The following is a 22980-nucleotide window of genomic DNA, read 5'->3' as shown; positions in this document are numbered from 1 at the left end:
GATTAGGACATTTAATTCTTTTTCTACTGTCCTGCCCCCTCCATCTTCAATAATATCCAATGAGAAAAAAAAATTACTAAAATGACAGGAGAAAAGAAATCTACCTTATCCTTAGGAGCACTGAGAGAATGCCTTCTAGATATCAGTATCCCACAGGACTGGAAAAGACTTGAGCAGAAAACCTAATCAATACAAATAGTTCCTACCTTTGAAATAATGCCAGAGAAAATTTTACAAACTTTTGAATTGTCATCATCTTTATCAAAGGACTATTTTCTACAGCCTCTATACAACAGGCACCACACTGTGGGCACACAGCAGTGTAAAGACCCAGTAAAAGCAGTATTACAAATATTCAAGACGCAGTAACACAATTTTCTGTTAGGACAAAAAATTCCTAGAACCTTATTCATTATAAGTGGGACACAGGGGAAACATGTATTAAGAAATAATTTTTATCAAATATGTGCAGAATATAGGGATAAGAGTTGAAATCTCTCCACCTACCCCCGAACCTCCCCACCCCCCATCCACTCCTCAGAGAGGGTAAGGCATGTTGCTTTGGGGAAGGTCCAAGGCCCTCCCTACTATACCCAGGCTGAGAAAGCTATCCATCCAAAGAGAATGGGTTCCCAAAGAGCCACTATAAGCAGTAAGGATAAATTCTGGTGCCAATGCCAGTGGCCCCTGTCTGCCCCAGCCATACAACTGTCACCCTCATTCAGAGGGTCTAATTTGGACCTATGCCGATTCCTTCCCTTTCTGGCTGAGTTGGTGAGCTCCCCTTAGCTCAGAAAAACTGTCTCAGTGGGTGTTCCCCCTTGATCTCTTTGCTCATATTCTCACTCCTCCGACTCTTCAACTGAATTTTGGGAGCCCAGTCCAGCGCTTTGCTGCAGGTCTCTGCCTCTGCTTCCATCAGTTGCTGGACTAAAGTTCTATGGTGATATTTAAGATATTCATCAGTCTGACTATAGGCAAGGCCAGTTCAGGCACCCTCTCCTTTATTGCTTAGGGTCTTAGCTGGGGTCATCCTTGTGGATTCCTGGGAATTTTTCTAGAGCCAGGCGGAAATGAAGTAAAGCTCTTTAGCTAATGCCCAAATAAGAGTCGACACCCAAAAAGATCCACCTTAGGCTGATGCATTTTCTATATGCTGCTGTCATCCTTAAATCTCTTTTGGGTCCCGACCCCAGGTTACATTTCAAACAATTTAAACAGAGACAGGATACTGGAAGTCTGGCCACTTACGCAGATGGGAGATTTACACAGCAAAGATACTGCATATTGCCAGAATTATTTTAACTATGCTGGTGTTGTTCTTTTTTCAAATAGTTTGTTACTGGGGCACCTGGCAGAATTACATTTTCCTGATAAGAGCATAGGGGATTAATAGCAGACCTGCCTCCCATTCCGAGCTACCCCTTCTTTGGTATAGGATCAGTGACTGGTGGCTGCTTTTAAGTCAGTGTTGTCTCCTTTGTTATGAGAATCAGAGCCTAATGGCTGCTCAATCCTGAGGAGTAAACATTTTCACCCTAGCACCCTAAATTTTGTGCAACCCAAATAGACCCAGTAAGCATGCTAACTTATCTCTGGGGTGCTCTGGAGGCAATGCTCCTTTAACTAAATTCCACTTGTGTGACTTATGTTTCCTAAACAAATTTATTAGTAAGTCCTTTATAAATACCAATTCTATTACTTCAGCTTCTTCTACAAAACCCATTCCATATCTCAAATTCTTATTGGTGCTTTCTAGTCTGTTAGAAACACAACCCAAAGGAAAGTTCAACCAACTTGGAAAATGGAAGCATATGTAATCAAAGAAGCTAATACGGGAACAGAAGATGTAAAATTCATTTCCTGCCAGGTTTCCCTTGCAAGACACAAGACACAAGTTAAAGAACTTTTGGATAAGAACAAAGGGATAATAAAGATACACGTAAAACTATTAAGAGAACCAGTCCAATTATAGACAAAAGACCTGAAGATCAATAAATATATCAAGCAATGTTCAACATTCTTAGCCATGATCAATAAATGTATCAAACAACATTCAACATTCTTAGCCATGGGGAAAATGCAAATCAAACTGTAAGAGGCCAGGAGAAATCAGGATGCTCCAAAGAGACACTTGTGTCTCTCAAGCTACCAGATTACTGGACAACGGACACCAAAGTCATTGAAATTTCCTAAGGAATCTCATGCTGGGAGAAAAGAAAGGCCATCCAGAAGGAAATTTATCTCTAGAAAAGAAATTTCCCACAGTCCCAACAACTTGCCAGACTACCTTAAAGCAGGAGACTGACTGCAGCACAAATGAAAACCTTGGCTTAAAGGTGGGCGGGGTCAATTGGGACTACTTAAATGTGTCCTCTATTTAAACTTTAATCTCACTTTCTGATGTGGGAGTGATTTCTTTCTAATCTGTTGCTTTCATTGGTTAATTAATAAAGAAACTGCCTAGGCCCATTTGATAGGCCAACCCTTACGTGGGTGGAGTAGACAGAACAGAATGCTGGGAGAAAGAAGCCGAGTCAGTGAGTCGCCATGATTCTCCCACTCCAGACAGACGCAGGTTAAGATCTTTCCTGGTAAGCCAGCTCGTGGTGCTACACAGAATATTAGAAATGGGTTAGATCAATATGTAAGAGCTAGCCAATAAGAAGCTGGAACTAATAGGCCAGGCAGAGTTTAAATGAATACAGTTTCCGTGTAATTATTTCGGGGCATAAGCTAGCCAGGTGGCGGTGGGAAGCAGCCCCGCCGCTCCTATTACTACAACTTTCAGACCCCCAAATAGTGGAGGGACTTGATGAATCTCCTTGCTCCTTTCTCAGTTCGGCTACATTGAATAAATCTCCTTTTTCTGCTTTCCCTTTAAAATGACTATTGCACACCTGTGGGCAGACTTGACTTTGGGCACAAGTTGTGACCTCCAAGTTCAGTAACAAAACTACCTGAGATTATTTCTCACCCCAGACAGCATAGCACAATCATCAGGAAAACAAATGACAACCGATGTTGGTAAGGAACTTACACACTATTGGTGGGGATGTACAATAACTAGCCCCACCACTCCAGAAGTCGCTGTGGAAGCTCTTCAAAAACTAAAGATAGAGCTTTCTACCACATGACCCTGCTATGCCAATCCTGGGTATATATATACCCAAGGCAATCTATGTCACTTAGCACAGAGACATATGTTCATCCATGTTTTACTACAACGCCATGCACAATAGCCATGGCAGGGAATCAGCCTGGATGTACAACAACAGATGAACAGATAAAGTATGGTAAAATGAAATATGTCATTTTCAGGAAAATGAATGATATTGGAGGATATCGTGCAAAGTGAAACAAACCAAAAAAGACAAATATCTGTCCATTTCTATGTAGAAGTTAAAATTTAGAAATACTATACTTAGTATGCTTATGTAAAATAAAGAAAACAATTTTTCTCTTATTTATTGTATATTACTTATTCTTAATATAATACTTAACATATGTGGCATATAATATAATGCAGATAACAAAATAGTATAACATATATGCGCACACACACATATGTGTGTGTGCATATATATATATGTTGTAATTTTTTTCATTTCCAAGTATGCTATTTCAGTAACCTAATATTAAATTAATTTGTTTTTTGGACAAGCCTGCTATTCTTTCTAAGAATCATTTTGCAGGGAAAACAGTAGATGACAATACTTCAAACTGAAAAAATAATGAATGAAAATCTTGATTTAAGTCAGTTTGTAAACTGGGGAATGGCTACAAAATACCATAATGTTATAATGTCATAGGGACAAATAAAAAGTAATGTAATTTATCTTTTTCTCATTAATTGTGTGTGTATGCATGTGTTCTGCCTGAATCTATGCATATGCACTGAATGCACGCCTGGGTCCTGCTGAGGTTAGAGGAGGCCAGCATGAGGGCTGACTGAGAAGCCAAGGACAATGGCACCGAGTCTTGATTTTAATGCATGGACTGGCCTAGTCTATTTGGATGATCATCTTCCTAGACTTGGATGGAGGGGGGAGGACCTTGGACTTCCCACAGGGCAGGGAACCCTGACTGCTCTTAGGACTGGAGAGGGAGGAGGGGGGAGGGGAGTGGGGGGAGTGGGAGAGAAATGGGAGGAGGAGAGGAGGTGGACATTTTTAATAAATAAAAAAGAAAAAGGAAAAAAGAAGAGGGCAGCAGAGCCCCTGGGACTGGAGTTACAGGTGCTTGTGAGCCACCATGTGGTGCTGAGACCCAAAGCTGACTTGTCTGGAAGAGCAGCTGGGGCTCTTAACCACTGAGCCATCTCTCCAGCCACTTACTTTTATTTTTCAGTGATAGAAATAGAGTTTATTGAAGAAGAGAAAAGGACTCCAGAGAATGTGAAAGTACCAGAGATCTGGCACAGGATGGAGACTTAAAAGCCCTAATGTAATCTTTTAAGTATGCAACTAAAATCATTACATCCATAACATGTGAAAGTATTTTTTAATTTTATAAATAAGTTTATCTAATCTGATTAACAGCTTTAATCATCAGTATTTTGTGTTCATTTCATAGTTCTCTTTCCAATGACAACCAAGAAAATGATACAGCACTAACAAAAATGCTGGATCCTATAAAAGATAATACTAGCAGGGCAGTGGTGGCGCACGCCTTTAATTCCAGCACTTGGGAGGCAGAGGCAGGCAGACCTCTGTGAGTTTGAGGCCAGCCTGGTCTACAGGAGCCAGTTCCAGGATAGGCTCCAAAGCTAGAGAAACCTTCTTTCGGAAAAACCAATAAAATAAAATACTAATTATTAGCCCAAGGGAAAAGCCTCATTATAAATGACAATGAAGTTGGACAGAAGGCTGACTTTCTTCTACTGAGCCTCAGGCTCTGTTACACAGAAGTGGAATTCCTAACTAACATGAAAAAAATGACTCTGCTATCAAATGTAAAGCTATCATTCAAAACTACTACATAAATTCTTTCTGGATCTAATTTTGCCAATTCACATTTTACTAGCCACCATTCTGCATCCACACACATGGTTAAGAATTAAAAGCAATGTTTCTTTTTCAAGGTTCCAACTCAATTGACACTTCAGTTATTTGAGCTAATATTTTAGTGTGTCATTAAAAACGTGAAGTCTATTTCCTCCAAATCATTTGTTTTCAGCAAAGTTTTTAAGACATAGGATCATCTTTAAAAATTACTCATAATAATTTAGCTCAGGGAATAACTAAAAAACAAGTCCTCCTATGTGAAATAGTCATAGTATGTTGAGACTTGAAGTTCTAAGTAGAAAAGACACCTAGTGCCTTTTCCAGTTTCACTCACTGAGAAGGAAGGGAGAAAGAGCTCAGAGGTGAAGTGTGGCTTAACTAAGAAACAAAGCGTCAGAAGAAAAAAAGATCCTGGCACTCAGCCAGGTTTTCTAAAAAGTAATTCAAAGACCATGAGAGAGGAGATTGCCACCATAAAAGAACATAGCCACTTTCTCAGTAAGCAAGATGAAGCTTGAACAAAAAAGAATGATGTTCTGAAAAAGATGAATCTCCTAGAAGGTCACAGAAGAGGATATCTGCAATGCAGAGGCAGAAGAATGGAGTACAGCACAAGGAAACATCGCTCCTATCAAGCCCCCTCACTGGATATGGTGCAGGGTCTCTGCTGAAGATACTAAGAGCAAAGAATACAATCCTGAAGACAATATTAACTGTTCGTGGTAATGAAGGCATCTCAAGGCTAAAAGCCTTAGTTATAGCAAGCATTTCAAGCAATTAAAGAAACAACTTCTGAATTGCTGGAAAGGTGTAAACATATAAAACCACGATCATCCCATCTTTAAATAAGACTGTTTTTAAATAGAGTAATCTTGAAACGTTCTTCTGCACTATTCTGATAGAAATATACTAACCGTAAATACAGTTGGTTTAGTTGGACATTGGTGGCACAGGGCCTTAATACCAGCACTGGGGAGGCATTAGGCAAATAGATCTCTGTTAGTTCAAGGCTGGCCTGGTCTACAAAGTGAGTTCCAGGACAGCCAAGGCTACTCAGAAGGACCCTGTCTCAAAAAACCAAATAGATAGATAGATTAGATAGATAAATAGATAGATAGATAGACAGACAGACAGATAATACTGTTCACTGTTGGGTGTGGTGGTTCATGCTTTTAATCCCAACATTTAGTAGGGAAAGGCCTCTATTGAGTGTTAAGACAGTTTGATCCACACAGAGAGTTCTAGGCCAGTTAGACCTACATAGGGAGGCTGTGTCTTAAAAAAAAGTATGTATATATAAAAATATACATAAATTTTCTCTCTCTCTCTCTCTCTCTCTCTCTCTCAATTTGGTCTTCTTTCAGGTAAAGTGATTGATCATAATATGTGAAGTTATATATGCCAAACTTCTGTTAGATAATAGGTCAACAATGCTTTTTGATAATCACTATTTCTAATGAAATCATAGCACTTTCCCTAGTTTGTTTCAAGATGAGCTGTTAAGCTCAGAGGAAAGCAATGGTAGAGAGTCTGTCAACGTAAGCTTTAAGGGTTACTACTAAATTAATTCTTGAACTTGTGACATTAAAAAAATATTCAATACATCCACAGTTTATTTGAAGTTGTCACATGCTGTTGGTGACAAAAGAAACAGGAAAACTAGTTGCTACGAGTATGGGCTTTGCATAGCAGGATTGAAATGAAACTTGAGACACAAATTTAGCGATGCTGGCAAACAGCATGAGAGACTAATAAACTTCATTTAGACTACTGCACAGCAGTGATAGGAATCAATAATATAGCACCGCACAGCCATAAAATCTTTAAAATAGCAATTAGCTTAAATTTTACAAGTAATTATGACACTCATTTCAGTACTCTGTGATAGAAAGAAATATATTTTAAAAAGCAGATTTTAATAGTATAATTAAATGGGCATTGACTGTCTTATCGAAAGTTTCCTTTCTAAAATGTTTTTGTTTAATATGCTTAATTGTTTATCTTATTTTGAATTAACACATATATTGCTTATTTAAATTTGCTTGTACAATATGATGTTTCAATACATATATGTTACGCAATAATTAGAGTAATTATTATCATTTATCTTAATTATTGATAATTTCTTCATTGTAAAGACATTTATAATATTCTTTTATAATGATTTTGAAATATATGAAACATTATTAGAAATAGTTACTCCAATGTGCTGTCCTAAAACACCAGAATATGCCTATGGAACTTTATTTCTGCATCTCCTAACTAATTTCTCCCTAAACTTCCTTTAGTCCTACAGTCCCTGGGGTCTGGTAATCACTATTTTCCTGCCTCTGTGAGATGCACTTTTCTAGCTTCCACATGTGAGTGTGAACAGGTAGTATTCTTTTTTCTATGTGTGGCTTATTTCACTTAATATATTATAGTCCAGGCTTATCCTTGTAACTGTGACTGATAAAAAAGCTTTCTTTCCATCATTCCCTTGTGTACTTATATGACTGATTATTGATTCATCTGTTGTTAGATAAGAAGCACCTTATTAATAAAATAATTAGGTAAATATTTTCCCCAAACTTAGTGTTTTAAGGAAGATTTTATGTTCAAAATTTCTAAAAGGCCTAAGAGCAAATTATCAATATTAAGGTGACATTAGTTAAAACCAATTATAGGAAAATATATTATCTATCAAATAATGAATTAAAAAATAAATAAAATTTTACTATCAGTATAATTTTAATGACAAAAGCAACAGGAACTGGAGAAATCTTGTCAGGTCTGTGTAAGCCAGGAAATGTTTAAGTTTCCTTGACTAAAATAAAATCTGTAGGATCACAGTGACTGTTAAGTTACTAGTTACGTTATTAGTTGGTTAGAAAAAAAGCTAACCATTACACAGTGTGATATGTTCTAAGGAGTCAAGATTCACATCTTTGCGAAAGTTAGCACTTAACTGCTAGTTCTTAAGATCAAGAATCAAAGAAGAAAAACTGTAAAGCTAGTTTCAATACAATTCTAGAAGCTCAGATCACTTTCCAATTTAATTCTATAAAAGACTACTGTGTAAAAGTAAGTCAAATGTTATATAAAATCACTGAAATGAATAAACCAAAATTAAAGCATACAAAATTATAAAACAAGTTATATTTTCAAATATATTAGTATTGCACATCATTTGACCATATGGAAGCCTTCTCTTAAGTAATTCTACTTTGTAAAATTCACCTGTTTTATTTTCCATTTAATCCCACACCACATGTTATATGACAGCTTCTTCTTCTCACAAGTTTCACATGTCTATAGAATTGACTTTAGGAGCCTTTCTCGAACTCTCTATGAGCATCTACCACAAGAAAAAGAAGATATGAGAACATCTTACCCCTGATATGAGAAACACTTTACAGAAGTCTAAAACTGGTAGAATCTGAAGAAAGCTGGCAGCTTCCAGCGTGTCTTGAAGGTTGTCCATGTTGAGAGAGAGTTTCGCAGTATAGATGAAGTCAATAATTTTCCTTAGACCCACTTTGCTCACTCCATGAAGCTTGATGCACATTAATTCTTGTTCTTTCATTCCACCTTAAATGACAAGACAGTCAGCTCAGTGAAGCTGGGTCTCCAGTCAAAGTCACTTCTATTGCTAAGACAGTCAATTCAATGAAGGTGGGTAACCCAAGTCACACTCACTTCTATTGCTAATTAGATGCAGTAAAAGCAAGGGAAAGTCTTACTCCAAGTACGCACCCATGCCACAGTTGGGTATTTGCACGTTATTACAGTTCAAAGAGCACTTGAAGAAAATTCTGTCTATACTGATGGAGATCATGCATAATACAAGTCCTTTAAAATGGTCTCCTGTCACTTCCTGTCACTTTTGATGGATTAAAGGCCACATTATAGGAGCACAGAGTCTCTGATATTAAAGAAAGAAAGGCTATGAAGTACAAGGGATGGTACAAAACACGCTTCAATTTCCCTTGCCAGAGCAGCAGCAAACACAACACAGACTGGTGAAGATTTTTTTTTTGAAAATATTTTTTTTTAATGACACAGAGCTAAATACTGGATTTGGGGTTAGAAGTAGTAACAATAAAATAATTAGACAAGGCTTTCTTCTGATGTCTTAAAGTGAATGCAGGCTGTCAAAAGGCAACCTACCTGTGAACATAGCTTTGAAGTAGTCACTTGCAGATGCCATCATGACTCTGTGCACAGGGTAGGCATCATCTGTATCACCTGGCATCAGGGTCACGTCACAAAGCAGTCCATCAAGGCGAAGCTGGTCAAAGCCCTATAACAAGCACATAAATTGAGCCAGGAATCAAGGGGGAAAGGAACATCACAATCCCTGTGTGCTAAGCTTCTGTTTGCATGCTCATAGGGCCAGTGTATTTGGAAAACAGAGCCAAAGGAGTGCTCAGAAAGAATAAAAACGGCTTTGTTGATGTGTGTATACATTTCACAGCACAAAAAATAGAATATTAAGGCTAATTTACATTAAGAACAAAGAAGGGAAATATGTGAATTTATCTATCTATTTACCCTGCTCGAAGAAAAAAATGATCATTTATACTTGTTTTCCCCATATGTAAAATAAAGCCCTTCCCATAATTACATGGATAGTACTGCAATAGGACTTTAAGAGAATCTTTTGCATTTTGATGGCTTTTCCCTCCTTGAGACATACAGGAGAGGGTATCTATCTGTATCAAGTGCAAGACTGGAGTTCATTCTATCACCTGAAATCTTTACCCTCTTTGAGAATTAACGCTTTAGCTTTAAATATTCCAATATTCAGCTTATTGCTGCTGCTGTTTGGCCAATTATCTTTCAAGTCAGAGATTTAATTATCTTTGATAAAAAGGAGTGTAGGGAGTCCCAACAGGAGGCTTAATTGTCTCCAAGGGCTTAAAGGATTAGCAGAGGATGAACAGGCTAGCCCCTGCAGGGGAGAGGAGAGACAAGTCCCAGTGAGAAAAGTACCTGTTGATTAACTCCTTCCTCTGAACCTCAAACAAGGAGTTCAGGCTTGTCTACTCTGAGGAGAATGAAATGCTTCGAAGAGTACAATGGGCAGATGGAACGATGTATGTATACCACACAGCATGTTTTACAAGACGAATTATATAATTTGCTTTATTAAAATGGGAAAAGGTCACAGCAAGCTTCTAATGGGGAACTATACAGAATTTAATAACGAGGCAAAAAGGAAGAATTTGGCAAGACTCAATCTGTAGTTTCATAGAAATGTTCATTTATAAAACAAATCAGGGGTGGTAGAAACTAACACAGATCACTTTCTAAGATTATAATAAACACAATAAGAGCCAATATAAAGAAAGGATTATGCTGTTCCCTTTGTATTTTAACGACCTTAAAACGTAAAATAAAGTCATATTTCACAGATTTAAGAAGCCAAAGGTATAATTTACTAAGAATGCAATTCTGAAAAGATTCTACACATAAATATAATACAAACCACAATCTAAACTCCCCATCATAATTTTAAGATTGCTTTTAAAAGTAAATATGTGGTTTAATGGAACTAAAATGGCAACGAGATTATCTGATCCAACTGCTGTCCCTCTAGGGAGAAAAAAAATAGTTACACGTTATACACATACTTTAGGACAGGGTTGTGTATTATATTTGTGCATCTCCGCCAATGTATGGCATGGATTGTTCATAATTATGAAACTGCTCATAAATGCCCTCCTTCCTTTGAAAACACAAATACTCCACACCCTAGCTCTGTAATTCATCCCTTGCCTCTCTTAGTCAGAAAAGCAGATGTAAAGGAGGAACAATGCATCTAGCCAAAGCAATGTCAACTTGGAGAAAGTGTTCTCAATACTTAAGACTGTTCCTTATTACTCAGGTAAGGTGTAAAAAGCTCAGTAAGTTTATGGGAGATACTTTTAAAATTATGTAGGTATGCATAAGTACTGAATGAGCACACTTCAGTGGGGGTAAGACTGTCAATCATCTGAGATAAGGAGATGCCCTTGGCTGGCACTGTTCAGGCCCAGAAGCTTTGAACTGAATTGAGTGCTTTGGCATATACTTTGTAGTAAGTGTTCAAGTTAGGATATTCACAAAACTCCATTTCACTCAGAAGCTGTCAATTAGTACTTTAAAGTCATGTCAGCATGCTGGGGAAAACATTAGCCCTTTGTCATATTAATTAGGAACTAGAAGCTTAGCTTCTCCCAAGAAGGAAATGGAATGTGCTGACAGTGCTTGCTTCTCAAAGAGGGTAAAGGTTGAACATGAGAGTAAAAATGGAATTAAGCCCAGTGTTTAGGAAGGAAAGGTTGGATCCAACGGCTTAGCTTGTCTTCCCTTTCATCCACAAATAAACTTGAGGTTAAAAATTATAGATATATACTTTTTAAAAGTCAAAACCCATAGGGAATAACGCAGGTGTACTGGCACATGTCTACATAGTAATGAATAGCCTTGTATCTCAATGTGCAAAGACAAACTTCATTCTTAGAGGTTGTATACTACCTCAGGTGGCGACATAGCACAGCAATTACAATTGATGCAGCGAAGAACTTCCTGTGGACAGATGCCTCATTCCTTCACATATGGACAGTTTGGCTCAGCTCAGCGAAGGGATCAAGAGACTTTATCCTTATCACAAAGTAAATCATTTTGGATCTATTTACACTATCATGGAAAAAGTCAACCCTTTCTCAGTAATTTGGTGTCATGAGGGAAATTTGAATCTGCCTTCAATATATCTACTTTTTGTTCTCATTCTCACAGTTATTTTTAATTTGAGAATTTCATATGCAAGTACTGTCTTTACATCTTGTTTACCCCATTGCTCCTGTTTTCCTCCCACCGACTCTCTCTGAAATTACTCATCTCTTCTTCACAACCCCCACACCCTATTGGGTCCATTTTAGAGCAGTTTTTGTGTTTAGGGCTGTACCACTTGGGAGTGGATAATTTATCAGAGGGCTTGTCCTTGGAGAAGCCACTGATGGTTTGTAGTTCTTCATGTAGTGGTGTGGCCTTGAGAGAATTCCCCATCTACACTGGAACGTCAGCTGATGTCATTACGCAGGTCATGTTTAGGCAACCATATTGTTGAGATTGCACGGTTGCAGTTTTCATGTCCTATATAGGAGACACTATTTTAAAGCAGACTTTCAGGTTGGTTTTCCAGCTCTTACAACCTCCCCACCTTCTCTTCTGTGATTTCCCCTGAGCCTTTGGCTTAGGGGTTGCCCTTGTAGACGTGTCAAATACGGGTTGGCATGTTACAGTCTCCTCTTACCACTTGATCAGTTTTCTCACCATCTTTTCCTCCACTCAACTTTAGACATCATCTTAGAGATCCTGCACACAGTGTGTCCTTTCTCTATAAAATTAATCTTCTACCCCAACTTTGGACTCCTTTTCTACAATTTCTATAAACTTATGTTGCCCACCGCTCTCCACATACAGAGTTCTGTTTTATGGACCTTATGTGCTTAGCTTCTAGCTAACTTTAAGCGTGTCCTTAAAACTACTTCCATTAATTTAATTTCACCTTTCAGTGTTAGCACCTATCTTATTTCTCTACTACTTCATGTCTTCTGGGCCTTGGTTCTGAAGTAAGAAGAACTTGTTTGTTCTCAGTCCCTGAATATTTACTCTTCCCCCTTCTATAACTCCCCCTACATCTTTTTTCTATTTCTTCTATATTCTTTAGGAACAAAAAGCCACTAAAAGGTTTTTATCTTCTTGAAATTAACCAATGAATCAATTTGTCAAATATTACAAAGAGGCATATATATAAATACCCTAAAAGACTGACACAAATTAACTCAACCTAACAATTTTCAAAATTATTGTATAAGAGGAAGGAGTAAGTTGATGTTATAAAATTCTAATACAGAAAAAACAAAAATAAATTACTTTAAAAGCTGGCTGGAGAGCATTAGCATCCAAATTAAATATAATACCATCATGCAGAAAACAAGTCTGAGTCGGGCGGTGGTGGCGCAGCCTTTATTCCCAGCACTCAGGAGGCAGAGGCAGGCAGATCTCTGTGAGTTCGAGGCCAGCCTGGTCTACAAGAGCTAGTTCCAGGACAGGCTCCAAAGCTACAGAGAAACCCTGTCTCAAAAAAACAAAAATAAATAAATAAATAAATAAGTCACTGTGATGTATGGTATGGTATTAGAAATAATGAGACAAGTAAATATTTCCACCAACCTCTGCATTGGAAAGAATTTAGTAGTAGTACATTATAACTAATGTGATGACTATAATTTTGCAAAAACAATGAACAGGAACAGGAAACGCATCTTGACAAGAACAATAAAAAAAATACCAACAGAAAATAGGTTTTTAAAAACAAGGCTGGAAGCTTTTAAGTACTGAAGAAGAATGGTTAAGTCGGGTTTAATTATTAAGTAGACAGCACGAATTTGATCAAAATAATATGAGCTTTGTTTTTATGTAACTGCTCTTCATTTGATTCAGAGGAAAGAGATATTATAGACTGCACATGAAATTTTACATTAATATGAAAAACTGTTATCATTATATATCCCGGCTTTAACTTTCAAAACATCTAATAGCTCCCTATCATTGTGTTGTATCATAACTCCTAGTTTTCAAAGACTTCTCAAATCTAACCCAACTATACACCCATAAGTTTTATGACCCTGTGTACTGTAACCCATCATATCAGGTTACCCAACCCAGACTTACTCCTTTTCTATTACTTTTTATTTATGCCATTCCTTTTCACATTGATATCCTCCCACCTCTAAGGCATAATCCAAATTTGACCTCCTTTATAAGGCTATTACCAATCAAATCTCCCTAAAACAATTAGGCAATTTTGCTCTGTGTCTCAAGATTTAACATTTAAATATAGCTAATAAAATTTTGTTTCTAGAGAAGGTAAAGAAAACAGCAGATTTTTTTCTTCATTCTACAACCTGAAATACCTTAAAAATAAAACATATGAAAAATATGGTTTTTAAGACCAAAAGAGCAGCATTTGTGAAAGATGAGAAAAAATTATATGAAGTCATAATTGTCACAATACACAGCGTAGAAAGAGGTACAATGGGAACACAGGCAAAATTCAGTTTGAAAACACCAAGACAATTAAGTTTATAGGACAAGATACCAGGGAGATACGTTTGGAGAGATGCCTTCTCATGCACTCCTTCCCCCACCCCCACCTGCCAGCAGACCAAGGTTAACAAAACTTGGGCTGCCATGCTTTTTGCAAATAGCCACCAAGCATAGGATGGATGCATGATAGCCCATGTGGTACGTGCTCACTTTTTATTTCTCTATATCTGGATCAAGACTCGGGTGTAGTTCTGGTATGTATATAGCACAGCAAGGATTGAAGCCTCAGCTTTTAGATCAAGAAGAGAGCCCTGATGAGTGGAAAGTGTTGGGAAGATGGTCAATGTGAAGTATAGGCAAGAAACACCACAGAGTCACACTGTGAAACACTGTTCAACACTTAAAGGGGGGCAAACTAAACATAAACGGCAAAGTGAATGGATCTAAAAGACTGGACTATGTAAAAGAAACTAATCTCAATATCTTATAGGTTACATGATACTTTGGAGGTTTTTTTTTTTTTTTTCAAAATAACAGAAACAGGGCTGGAGAGATGGCTCAGCGGTTAAGAGCATTGCCTGCTCTTCTAAAGGTCCTGAGTTCAATTCCCAGCAACCACATGGTGGCTCACAACCATCTGTAATGAGGTCTGGTGCCCTCTTCTGGCCTTCAGGCATACACGCAGAAAGAATATTGTATACATACATATAAATAAATAAATAAATAAATAAATAAATAAATAAATATTTTTTTTAAAAAAGAAAAGAAACAAAATAACAGAAACAACGTGACAGAAAATAGATTGTAGTTCCCAAGATTTAGGAGAAGGGACTACCAAGAAGTAATAAGAAGTAAGTTAGAGTCACGTAATAATTCAATTTCATAATTATGATGATTAAGTGAAATGACATATTTGCAATGCACATACTTGGATTATATCCAAGTAAAAATCACTTTCACTGTATGTTCCAATTTATAAACTAAGAAGTAAGAAGATGGTAAAATATACTGAGTTGACAAAAACTAAAATACAGCTGGCATAAACATAGTGTCAGACAAAACAGATTTAAGAGCAGGGACTATTAGCAGGGATAATGTGAGTCATTTTGTGACACATGTATCAATTAAATGAGAATATAAAATAATTTTTTTCTATTCTAAAAGCAGAGTTGCGTAATACATGAGTCAAAACTTGAGTTTTGTGACTAAAAATCTCCAGGTTGGGGTACAGTGTCAGGTACGAATTCCTGGATTTTATACACGCTATCTATAGTATTCCTGAATTTTACACATGCTATCTATAGCCTTCTTAAATTTTATACATGCTATCTATAGCATTCTTGGATTTTATACATGCTATCTATAGTGTTGTTATTTGATTTGTTAGTTTTTCTCTTTACTGTTTTTTTTTTTTTTTCTGTGAAAGTGTGTCATGGAGCCTAGGTCTCCAACTACTTACGTGAGTGAGGTTGGCCTTGAACTCATAATTCTCTAGCCTCTATTTCCTGTGTGATAGTATACAGGTATGTAGTACCTTATCTAGCCCCAGACATTACCTTAACGCTCAAATCAGACAAATGTAACTGAAGAAATATAACATTAAAATCCATCATGACATGCCCATCACGGTGGTACATGACTGTAATCCTAATATTCATGCCCAGGAAGTTGAGGTCAGAGAATTGTGAGTTTGAGGTAAGCTTGAACTACACAGAGAGACAATGACTCATAAAGAAAGAATAAAAACAAATTCATTAAGATCATAAATATACAAATAAGTCTTAACATGCCACATTTAACAACGTAAAAAGCAGTAGTATAGTATGACCAATCTCTCCAAGTAAAAGTAGCCTTAGCAATGAAAATCTAATTTTTAAAAAAGTTGCTATATTAATAGACTTGGAAAGAAAGATGATCTTAACAGTTATAAGAAAGCATGGGGAAAGCCCAATATCGAGTTGGGATTAAGGAATAAAACAAATTACTAAAATCTTAATGAGCAATTTCTTAGAAAACTGGGAATCAATCTACTTCAAGATCCAGCAATACCACACTTGAGCATATACCCAAAGGATGCTCAATTATACTACAAAGACATTTGCTCAATTATGTTCATAGCAGCACTATTCGTAATAGAATCTGGAAACAACCTAGATGCCCCAAACCTAAGAATGGATTAAAAAAACGTGGTGCATTTATACAACAGAGTATCATTCAGTGGTTAAAAAAAAAACAATGACATCATGAAATTTGCAGGCAAATGGATGAAACTAGAAAAAAAATCATCCTGAGTGAGGTAACTCAGACCCAGAAAGACAAACATGGTATGTACTCACTCCTAAGTGGATATTAGATGTAAAGCAAAGGATAACCAGGCTACAATCCACAGCCCCAGAAAAGCTAGGTATCAAGGAGGACCCTAAGAGGGACATGCATAGATCACCCTAGGAAAGGGAAATAGATAAATAGACATGAGGGAATGAGATGGTTGAGTTAGAGAAGGGGTAGATAGAGAAAGCAATAAAAGAAGCATCTTGATAGAGGTAGCTATTATAGGATTAGGGAGAAACCTGGTGCTAGGGAAATTCCCAGGAACCCACAAGGATAGCCCCAAATAAGACTACTAGCAATAGTGGAGAGGGTGCCTGCACTGGCTTTCTCCTGTAATCAGATTGGTCACTACCCTAATTGTCAGCACTGAACCTTCACCCAGTAATTTATGGAAGCAGGTGCAAAGATCTACAGTCAAACACTGCGCCAAGCTCCACTGGGTTCGACTGATGAGGGAGGAGGGATTATATGAGCAAGGGTGGGGGGGGGTCAAGATCATTATGGGGAAACCCACAGAGACAGCTGACCCAAGTTAGTGGGAGCTCACTGACTCTGGACTGACAGCTGGGGAGCCTGCACATGACCTAACAAGGCCCTCTGAATGTGAGTGACTCGGTCAGTCTGTGAGGCCCCTGGCAGTGGAACCAGGATCTATCCAGTGCATGAACTGGTAGTTTTGGAGCCTATTCCCTATGGTGGGATATCTTGCTCAGCCTTGATGAAGGGGTGAAGAACTTGGTCCTGCCTGAACTAGATATGCCAAGCTTAGTTTACTCCTCATGGGAGGCATTACCCTCTCTGAGGAGTGGATTGGGGATGGGGAAAATGGGTAGACCAGGGGAGGGGAGGAAAGGGGGAATTGTGTTTGATAGGTAAAAAGAATACAAAATTTAAAGTAAAAAAGAATTGAACAAGGAAAAAAATTATAAACAAAAAACCCAACTGAGAAGTCCCATAACGCCATAGCTAACAACAGCTTTCTTTTAAAATCAAGAAGACACAATATGTACATGCTAAGAACTTCTACTCAACATTTTTCTCCAGATCTGCCAGTGCAATAAGTCACGCAAAGAAAGAATCAAGTGGAAGCACTCACACGGTGGCTCAGAACTTTCTGGCACTCACCTCCTCAGGCACCTGGCAAGTACACAGTGCACATACATACATACATGCAGGCAGGCAAAACATGTTTATACAGAAAATACCTAAAAACTAAAGAAAATACTTGAGGGTGAAGAAACCCTATCACAAAAATTTAAGAAAAAAAGAAAAGGAAAGGAAGAAAAGAGAAACAGAAAAAGAAGGGTTGGATAATAACACAACTGAAAGGGGATGTCTTAGACACAGCTTCAAGATATTTATCAATTAGAAGCATAAGAATGGTTCATTGTACCCTACTCTGGGAGAACTAAAAAGTGCTTCCCCCAGGAAAGATACAGAATGAGTTCTTTCTATTCTAGTTGGCAGGAAGGAACAGAAAATAAATGAAAAGTATGATTTTGATAGAATCTTAATTTGTAATATCTTAATTAGATAGTAATCTAAATTACTAGAGCTATTTCATAACATGTAACTTTTCATTATGTTTATATTAACTTTTTTTGGTACAGGGTTTCTCTATGCGACCCTGGCTGTCCTAGAACTTGCTCTGTAGACCAGGCTGGCCTCAAACACAAGAGATCCACCCAACTCCTGAGTGCTGGGATCAAAGATGTTCAGTGACAAACTGGGCTCATCAACACCTTTTTAAAACTGTTCCTTTTATAATTATAAAGTTTTGAAATGAGATAAAGGTCATCAACATCCCAAGACCAACAACCCAAACATCAACTTTAACATTAACACCCCATGAAGCTAAACCAGTGGAAAGCAAGACACATTAATTTGCCTAAGCTTTTAAACAACCTACTTTTAAACATTCTGTTAGCTAGGTAATAACTGAAGGTTATAAAATTATACCTTACAGTGACTTTAGCACTAAAATTAGGCATAGAAAATAAATAGCCAAAATTGAGAAAAACATGGAAAGATCAGAGTGACAGGCACTGATTATTAAGATGGGAAAGTGTCAATTACCAGTCTCAATGGAAGAACAGAAAGGTTCTTTAAGTTTCCATGAGTTTAAACAAGTATAGCCAATATCTAAGAAATGGTGTATATGGTTTATATTCAATGACAACTTGCATATATAACTACCACTTGGAGCCTACTACACTAACTATGGTCTCCTTGTGCTAAACAATGGGACTACCAATGAAATGCCAATTTATATTTTGCTTCTTTGCTTTTGGCTTATTTACTTTTTTTGGCAAATATAGAGAAGAACAGGCAAAGAAGGAAATAATCTATGTAATGTTACTATTTCTATCCATAATATTATTCATGTAAATTGTTAGCTTATATTGAGATATTTTTACAATTATGGCTAATGGGCAGTTAATATTTATAGAGCTTGTATTTTAAAAGTTAAAACTGTTTAGAACAAAATTAGAATATAAATGCACAGACAGAGTCAGAAAACCTGGGTCAAGTCCTAATAAGTGTCATCTAAGTGGTTATATGAATTTTTGTAGGCCTCCTAGCTTCTGAGATAGTCAGTCCCTATATATATGGTGGATATAACAATTCTTGCCATCTCTGTCTCATGACATGTTTTCAAGTATCAATGAAGGAAGATTATATGTAAATGCATCATATTCTGCCATCTAAATTCATTCATAAATATTCTCCACAAAAGAGCAAAAGGCACTGAGTGGTTCCTTTATGCCAAGTATTAGGCTAAGCTCTTCACATGCATTAACTCTTTTAATGGTACTTACAATATTAAAAAATTAAAGCTGGATATTTATGGAGAATACTCTCATACCCCAGCACTAGATAAAAGGCATACAGAAAGAGCATGCTTACATTCCAGGTCTGGAGAATTTTTCTAAGAGTGAACATTCATTAAGGACTGAATTATGTGGATATAATAGAATCTAATAACCTCTTTAGGCATAAAATATCTTACATGGGAGAAATGTATCAATGATTGGTAAGCTACAGTTATGTAAGAATGAATACAGTTCTGATATGCCATTGCCTAAAGGAGTGCCTCTAGATAACAAGCATGTATCACAAAGTTTGAAAAGCTAGAAGAAAGGATCTTAAAACTTTTTATCATAAAGAAATGGTAACTATTTGAGGGGACAAGTATATTTAACTTTATTTAAACATTATACAACCTACCATGTACCAAAACATCACGCCAATCATTAATATGTTTACCTTGATGTTTTATGTGTCAGGTCAATATAAATTTAACAAATATCTGCCAAATAGGGAAACAATATGTTACGAAAAGGGATCATTTAAGGCGAGTCATTATGAAAAAAAAGGGAGACAGATAAAGAAAAGAAAGGGCGTCCCAGGAGAGGAAAGAGGTGTAAGAACAATGATACGTGAAAGGATGGTGTAACTTTTCAGGATGATGAAAGTCGTGCGCATTTTCTTTGACCCTCTTTTCTATTAACTCTGCTAAGCTAACGCCAAGCAAAGGGGTATGTGGCTGAACGGACAAATGATTAGAAATTAACAGAACAGAACAAAGAAGGAACATAAAACTGATGGTATTTTGAGAAATGCCAGCCAACTAATTATGAAATAAGGATTTGTATCTACATTATATAAGAGAACACTTATTATTGAATATTGGAAAGATAAATGGCAGCCGGGCGTTGGTGGCGCACGCCTTTAATCCCAGCACTTGGGAGGCAGAGGCAGGCGGATCTCTGTGAGTTCAAGACCAGCCTGGTCTACAAGAGCTAGTTCCAGGACAGGCTCCAAAACCACAGAGAAACCCTGTCTCGAAAAACCAAAAAAAAAAAAAAAAGAAAGAAAGATAAATGGCCCAATTAAAAACTGGGTCAAAATTCTAAATAGACATTTTGCCAAAGATGGCATACAAATGACCATAAGCACAAATGAAAATCTGTTCAACATTAAAAATTGGAGAAAAGCAAATAAAAACCATAAGTAGAACTTCATACCTCCTTGGATGGCCATGTTTAAAAAAACACTAAACAATTGTCAAGGAGCATGTACTGTGTGCTTTCTTTGACTGTATTATGTGTCAAAGAGCATGTGCCACATATGTTCTTTACTATAAAGAAACCAGAACTGCCCACAATTCAGTGTAAGTTTAAGATAGTACACCTACATTAGCACACACCCCGGCAACTCTTCAAAAGATTGAGCATACAATTACCACAGGACAAAGCAACTCTGTTCCTAAACTCATACCAAAAAGAAATAAAAATATTTGTAAATGTATAATCCTATCAGCATTGCCCATAAGCTGAAAGCTGGAAGTCACCAGGTACCCATCAATGAACAAATGGGTGAACAAAATACATCCATGCAAAATACACCCATGCAATGGGAATACTGTCTGGTCGTAGAAAGGAAGTATGCTGCATGCTATAACATGGATGAGCCTTGAAAACTTTATAATAAGGAAGGACACTAGTCACAAAGGCCATATATTTGATAACTTCGTGTGTGTGAAATGCATAGACTAGACAGAGCTATGGAGCTAGAGAATTAATGCCTACCTAGGGATAAGGAGGAGGCTGTCAGCAGAGGGGGAGTACCCTTAGCAGATACAGGTTTTCTTATTTTGAGATGATAATCTTCCAGGAATAATGATAGCTGCAAAATCCTATGAAGACTCTAAAGCCCACTTACACACTTTAACTAGGTGAATTATACGGTGTATGAATTGCATCTCAATAAAGCTCTTATTTAAAAATTAAATGTACCTGAAGGCATACGATACCGAGAATTATCATCAAAGGACTGCATAGTAAAAGAGAGGCATTGTCAACCTGGGATAATAAGGAAAAATCAAAGAACCGAAGGCTCTGTGAGAAGCAAGCACAGATACAGTAGCAGTCAAGGAATGGGGGGCAATGAAATTAGCCTCCACTTTGAACAATCACTCCTTAAGTTAATGTTGGGTAATCTTCTTACTTCGCACATGTAATTTGTACTGCTAACTCCATCATGGATTCTCCTGGGATCTGTCTAAGGCTCTAGGAATCCAAGCTGATTATGTATCAAATGTCTTTCTAGGCACTGTGACAGCCTAATTTGTTGCAGCCTATTTAATAAAGATGACTAATCTCCTAGAGTCACTCAGGCCAACCAGATGGATACTTTATTTGGTGTACCCATCACTTCTGATCAGCTACATTCTTCTCCTGACAACCTCTCTGCTTAGCTTGGGTGTGAGAGGAAAAGAACCATTTGTCATATACCTTACTTTTCCATAAACTGTGACATTTAATCTTCATATCTTTCACCTAGATTACAAATAAGGAAAGTGGTCCAGAGAGGATAAGTGACTTTCTCAAAGTCACATCACTAGCCAGTAGTACTAAAATGGGAACTCTAGTTTGGGCTGAATTGGGAGGACCAAGTTATTCTCACTACAGTTAGGAAATGGGTAATCATTCAGGGTGAGACTCCCTAAAACAGTTGGTTGCTCCCCATGGATCTTTCCCCTTGGCGGTACTTTTGATGCCTGTTCAAGCTGGAGTGTGTGTTGTTGCTAATTTTAACACAACGATACCATTTATATATTAAACACTTCTCTGGCTTATTCCCTTGACAACCATGCATCCAAAATTAGAAAAAGCCTCTCCCTGTTAGTGCTTGGTTTAAAAAAATCTGTTTGTGGGAATATAACTTTTTACAAATAATATTTTTATTAATTCTTTGAGAATTCCACAGAATGTATGCTGATCACCTGCAACCCTCTCCAAACTATCCCCACCTCTCTACCCTCCTGACTTGGCTTTTTCTTTCTTGTCTCTTCTTTTGCTTTTGTTCCCCTTTAACTCATCAACTCAATTTGCATTTGCATTGCCCAGGCATGAAGCCTGCCCTGGAGTGCAGCTGACTTACCCAGGGCTATCAGCAGCTATCAAATGCTAATAGCATCTTAGCTAGGGGTGAGTCTTGGTGCTAACCCCCACCACCACCCACCCACCCCCATACTGGGATATTGTCTGTCTTGAGTTTGCACCAGTCTTGGGCACACTGTCACAACTGCTGTAAATTCATATGCGCATTTGTCCTATGGTGTCTGGAAAACACTACTTCTTCATAGCCATCCACCAAGTCTGCCTCTGGCTTTTACACTCCACCCGCCCACGTCTTTCAGGATAATCCTTGAAACTCTGGTGGAGGGGTGTGACATAGATTTTCAATTTAGGTCTGAAGAGTGTTCAGCCCCCTTTTAGGTGCACACTGACCAGTTGTTAGTCTCCATGCTAATCCCCAACACTACATAAAGTAGCTTTTTTGGTAAGGATTGAGAGATACACTAATCTATGGGTATAGCAATAGGCAATTAGAAGTTGTTTTAGTACAAAATTTAGCAGAATAATAGTCAATTTAGCAGAATTTAGTCAATTTAGCAGAATAATAGTAGCATATCTCTGTGTATCCCTGACTCTTCTGGAACTCACTCTGTAGACCAGCTGTTCTCAAATTTAGACATTCACCTCCCTGCCTCTGCCTC

The 22980-nt window shown here is 37.5% G+C and overlaps 1 protein-coding gene across 7 annotated transcripts in view; it reads right to left on the bottom strand.

The window, feature by feature from the left end:
• Positions 1-22980, bottom strand: part of Klhl13 (kelch like family member 13) — a 178077-nt gene that overhangs the window by 12691 nt on the left and 142406 nt on the right. For all 7 annotated transcript variants that reach the window (XM_057760279.1, XM_057760286.1, XM_057760280.1 and 4 more), the window contains 2 exons: positions 9156-9288; positions 8380-8576 (listed from right to left, as the gene is read on the bottom strand). In XM_057760279.1, coding sequence (XP_057616262.1) covers positions 8380-8576; positions 9156-9288 — 330 coding nt within the window. The remainder of the gene's footprint in view (positions 1-8379; positions 8577-9155; positions 9289-22980) is intronic.

This window comes from Chionomys nivalis, chromosome X (genome assembly GCF_950005125.1).
Source record: "Chionomys nivalis chromosome X, mChiNiv1.1, whole genome shotgun sequence".
NCBI classification, from domain to species: Eukaryota; Metazoa; Chordata; class Mammalia; order Rodentia; family Cricetidae; genus Chionomys; species Chionomys nivalis.
The sequence above is the reverse complement of the archived record's forward strand: the minus strand, read 5'-3'. Positions and strand labels throughout refer to the sequence as shown.